Raw genomic sequence first — 5,842 nt, 5'->3', positions numbered from 1 at the left:
TAATACAACTTTTAACAATAATTAACAAGAACAAAACTATATCGATACTAAACGTAATCGCAATAGCTGAGGCCGCGTAACGCATGACCTGACCCCAGTAGTTCGTAATTAAGAACAGAAATAGGCCCCCTTATAAACCGCCCTTCATTATTTTTTTCAACGATTAGAGAAAGACATATATAGAGAGGAAAAAAAAATAATAGTCTCTTCTCTTTTTCCCTTTACTTTTTTCCCCTCACACTAATTGTGACACTATAAAATATTATTACAAAGAAAGCTTTTTCTAATTTGCTCACTCACTTACTCTATAAATATATCCACCCTGTTGTCATAACTCCCTTGTTCTCTTATATTCCAACCCATATATATCATTTCAAACATATCAATCCAATATATTGTTAAAACTAGCTAAATGGCGAATAGCAATCCAGCAGACGGATCAGCGGACGATTTCTTTGAACAAATACTCGGGTTTCCTGCTACTTTCACCACTGCTAATGATCCAAATTTGGCAGGAAATGAACCTAGTTTAACTGGAACAGCAGCTACTGCTAACTCAATGATGTTACAACTAAGTTCTGCAGCTGCTGATCACGGCTCGGGACACCATCAGCAGCAGCAGCAGCAACACCATCATCATTTAAGTGGTGGTGGTGGGTATCATTATCCATTAGGATTGAGTTTAGAACATGGAAAAGGAGGCGGGTTTTTAAAAATGGATAACGATGCTTCTGGTAGTGGCGGTAAACGTTTTCGTGATGACACTGTTGATAGCCGAGTTTCAGTGTCTGTAAGTATTTTAGCTTGCTTCAATATAACAGTATTGGGATAAAACTTCCATTTTCCTAATATAAAACAACATTAAGCTTATGTAATTGTTATAATTTTATCACATGGACTTAAAATAGACTTAATTCATTTAGTAGTAATTTTCAAGTCAATTTAAGTTCGTATTTTATATATATCAAATTATCAACCATTTACTTTATGAAATAATGATATTAATGATGTATATTATATTGAAAAATTGAGCTGCACGAATCTTGTGTGCAACTACGGGTTGTAAAGTGCGTAGTCTAGTATCATGTACGTACATTTCAAAGACTACGTGCACGGTCCAACACATAGTTGCATACAAGATTCGTGCAGCTAAGATGATTTTCCTATTTGTACTAAGATATAAACGTAAATTTCACTTCAAGAACTTTTTTTGCTTGATATGAGGTGATGTAAAATGGCATAAAATATGTTTACAAAATTTTGTTCCATGAGTTGCTTCCCCTGCCATTCCTGTAGAATCATATAAAAAGTTGTCCTTTTGGTTTACTTACCGGAATATATGCATGTGTATCCATGTCAGATATTTGTCAGCTTGTATTTTATTTTATTTTTAAGTATAACTTGTTACTTAATTTATGTAATTGTCAAACAAAGAAAAAGCAAGGGAATGTTAAATTATTAATCATGTTGGCTTTTCTAAAATATTGTTGTCAATTTATTTGACATATAATTTGACTTCATGGTTAGATTTCATTTCAAAACTTGGACTTTTTGCCCGTGAATTAATGCCTAATTTGTATATTTTGTATGTTACAATTAGCATGTACTAATTTTAATATTATTATAAAGATTAAGATTAGGATCGGATAGATAAGCTAGTCTTTGTTCTTAGTAGATATAATTGTATGAAGGATTGTGATGCTGACACATACATGTGTTGGTGTATCTTATTTTACACATTGATGAACCTATAAGGGGATAATATGATTTTCTCTATGAATCAAAATTGAATTATACATAGTAACTTGTGAAAAAGCCTAATAAAAATTTTTCATTTCGATTATGATTATGATTATTCAAGTCACAATAATCACTTTGAAAGCACACATCCAAAAACGTGTTGTTCATGCATCATGCATTTTTTAAACTTGGAATGAAATAATGTGTCAAGTAGATGGTTTCTATGTTATACCGATTACAAAGTTTACGCAATGACAAAATTGTTCGATTATATAGGGGTTCCAGGGTCAACCAATGCCTAACAATGTGCAAACGGCTCCAAATCCACCTGCTGTTCGTCCTGCAAGGGTCAGAGCAAGGCGAGGACAGGCCACGGATCCACACAGTATTGCTGAGAGGGTAAGCTTTCCTAATATCATATAGTATGCATTGATCTAAACCTGATTTTATTCTAAGTGCCATATTCCAATATATTGAAAAATGTCATCTTATACAGCTTCGCCGTGAAAGAATAGCAGAAAGAATTAGAGCTTTACAAGAACTAGTTCCTAGTGTCAATAAGGTTAGTACACCCACAATAAACATATATTTGAATTGTATACTATGTTATGTACTATTTATGTTTCTACTGTCCAATGTCTTGTTTTATCCTCCTTTTTAAGGAATATATATTTTGTACTTTTATGCAGACAGATAGAGCAGCCATGCTTGATGAAATTGTGGATTATGTGAAGTTCCTTAGACTTCAAGTCAAGGTAAAATAAATTGACAAAATTTTCTTTCATTTGCTTGTATGAGGCTCATAATATCACCAAAGACTCCTAGTCAAATTGTTGTCATATCTCTGCATCACTGATAATGATCGAAAACTAACCATTGAGTCGATTGTTTTATTAATGGATTCGCTTTTGTGTCCATATATATATATACACACTATAGGTGAAAAGTTATTCTGAGAACTTTTTTTTTTTGCGAGAACCTTTGAGAACTTTTCAAATCAAGCTCAACCGATGGTTATTCTTTACATGAAAATTGTTTTTTGATTATTTTCTGAATAACTTATGTGTAATTTTGAAGTTTATAATTGTGTGAAGGTATGGATTATTATCCGTTATACAATTATGTGGAGATTTGAATTCTTGATCACATGTGCATGAATATTCCTATGATTACATGTGATCGACTTGCATATATGTGATCATAGCAATATTCGTACACATGTGATCAAGAATCCAAATCTCCACATAATTGTATAACGGATGATAATCCATGCTCCACACAATTATAAACTTCAAAATTACACATAAGTTATTCAGAAAATAATCAAAAAACAATTTTCATATAAAGAACAATCATCGGTTGGGCTTGATTTGAAAAGTTCTCAAATTTTCTCGCAAAAAAAAGTTATCAAAATAACCTTACCCCTATACTATAGTACATATATGTGCTGGCCAAGTTTTAGCCATAGCTAAGGAAACACTATGATTAACTTCATTGTGCGAAATCTTAATTATGCTTAAAAATCCCAACCTTTACATGTTGACAAGGCCAAGTTCAATGTGCTCATCATTGCGATGGTCCTTCTTATAAAAGAGAATTATAAAAGGAACACTGTCCCCGGTACCAAATTGGGTACGCATCATCCCTCCCAGTAAGGGTTATGATGTCAATGACCTCCACTTAATCTCCGCATGATCTAGGCATCCAGAATGATCAAACTTGCGTTGTTAGATTTCATGTGGGGTTAAGGTTCATTGGTATTATTCCACCTATGATGGATTGGTCGATGGTCCCTCTTATAATACTGTGGTCTCTGATGATTTGTAAAAGATTATGTATGTCTCATTACTTGAAAGATTACTTGTATCATACTCTTTGAGCAATATTTCATACATGTGTTATATTTATTTATATATACATCTTCGTGTCCTTTATAGGTATTGAGTATGAGTAGATTGGGTGGAGCTAGTGCTGTAGCACCACTTGTCACTGACATTCCCATATCATCTGCTGAGGTAACATTCCTTTTATCTTTTATAGATATTAGATATAGCTAGCAAAATGAGTGGGTCAGACAGTTGGATAATGGGTCAAATTTCATAAATAAATAGTATGCCGTATAATATAAACAATACAATAATGAATTATATGTGTACAATAATGATTTGATTTAGAAGGAAGTAAACACCTAATGTATAATGTATACTTTAGAGTTATACTTGCATGTATTTCATTTGACCCGTTTAGCATTTTTCGTTTTAGCTAAATTTACCAAATTTACGCATTTGACATGTTAGACGACTATTAAAATTATGAACAGGAAGAAGACGGTGAAGGAAGAAACCAGCCCGCATGGGAGAAATGGTCAAATGATGGAACCGAGCGCCAAGTAGCAAAACTAATGGAAGAAAATGTTGGGGCTGCCATGCAATTTCTGCAATCTAAGGCCCTTTGCATAATGCCTATCTCACTTGCATCTGCAATTTATCATACACAGCCACCAGATTCAACCTCTATTGTCAAACCTGAATCTGAACCTCCTTTACAATAACAAGCCTGTAAAAAAAAAACAAAAAACCTATAATAACTTGCAATTTCTATTGTAGTTTTAGCCTTAGTCCTTATTTAGATGCAAATGCAATCACCAAACTGTTGTAGTTGAAGTTAGCATCATATGTCCCTTTATCTTTTCTTTCCACCACTCATCCTTTTTATTATAAGAATAATGGAAAGCCCACAAGATTCAAGGAGTGAGATAAAAGTTGTCAAACCTTTGCTTGATATGTTGTGCCTTTTTGTGTCAATTGGTAAGACTAGTGGTGGATGACTAAGAAAAAAAAGGTGATTATAAACTTTTTATAGTGGGGGTGGCTTTAAATTTTAGTTTTTATTGATAGTGGATTGTGGGGACATTGATACATACACATACATATAAGTATATAACATAAAAGTATATAACATAGAAGGGGAAATGTCAGGTAATTTAAATATGTAAAGAAAAAATAATTAATTCTACATCCAAAATTTATTAAATGTACGTATTAAATCTCCGGTTTGTAAAAGTAGCAGTACGTATGTTACGTACTACTAGCGGTATCTATGGTTTCTCCATATATATATATATATATATAAGATTAAAAGATCAAGAATAAGAATATGTGTTTGTTAGATACTTAAGTTTGGAAATAGATTCTTCACTTAATATTTTAATTCATAAGAACCATGGCTCAATCATGTATATTATATAATAAATATTAAAAATATAAGTATTTGAGGGGTTCTATATATTTAACAATTAACAGTCACATATCCACTTTTCTCATATATATATATATACACACACATATATATACACACTGACACTAGCATAGTGTCTACACAATGAGATAGGGGTAGATATCTTTTTATTCGATCTCATGCGACGAGTAGCAAATAGAGAAAAATAAACGAAATGGATATAATTTTGCAAGAATCATCAAGGTCACAATAACCAGATTTAAAGGTTCCACAATATGTATGAGATCGTCGCATTATGTGAGTATCTACTTGTGTTATATATATATATATATATATATATATATATATATATATATATATATATATAATATATAGGAAAAGTGAATATGGGGTTGTTCCTCATCTAAGCTTAGATGGAGAACCTCTCACATAATTTGTTTGAATTTAAAACAAATACATGGTCCCCATGATTTTCATGATTATAAAAACCAAATGTAAGGGGTTCCCCATCTAAGCTTAGATGGGGAACAACTCCATACTCACTTCTCCCTCTATATATATATATATATATATATATATATATATATTAAATAAATGGGTTTGTACATGGTTATTGGTTGGTTGTCCCAAAAAGTTTGAGATGTTGAATAGTTGTGACATGTACTAGTATTGGTGCAAAAAAGAGTTAGTGGGTTGGAAATACAAAAAGTAATTTTGACTTCTTTTGGTGCATTATTGGTCGATGAAGTTTGTGGGCATTTTTTGGTTTTCTTGCTTACTATAATTACCATTAGGGGGAGAAGTGTAGTGCCACTAAATTGGTAAAATTAGCAAATTGACAAGAAACTAGCCAATGATAAGGTGA

The 5,842-nt window shown here is 32.2% G+C and overlaps 1 protein-coding gene across 1 annotated transcript; it reads left to right on the top strand.

The window, feature by feature from the left end:
* Positions 1-301: 301 nt before the first annotated feature.
* On the top strand, positions 302-4,455 carry LOC122606722 (transcription factor UNE12). The gene is made up of 6 exons (XM_043779580.1): positions 302-790; positions 2,017-2,139; positions 2,237-2,302; positions 2,430-2,495; positions 3,678-3,755; positions 4,061-4,455. The coding sequence occupies exons 1-6, from the start codon at positions 413-415 to the stop codon at positions 4,289-4,291; spliced, it is 942 nt and encodes a 313-aa protein (XP_043635515.1). The 5' UTR covers positions 302-412; the 3' UTR covers positions 4,292-4,455.
* Positions 4,456-5,842: the final 1,387 nt, after the last annotated feature.

The sequence above is a fragment of the Erigeron canadensis genome, chromosome 7 (assembly GCF_010389155.1).
Source record: "Erigeron canadensis isolate Cc75 chromosome 7, C_canadensis_v1, whole genome shotgun sequence".
NCBI classification, from domain to species: Eukaryota; Viridiplantae; Streptophyta; class Magnoliopsida; order Asterales; family Asteraceae; genus Erigeron; species Erigeron canadensis.
Note: the sequence above shows the minus strand (reverse complement) of the source record. Positions and strands in the feature narration are given on the sequence as shown.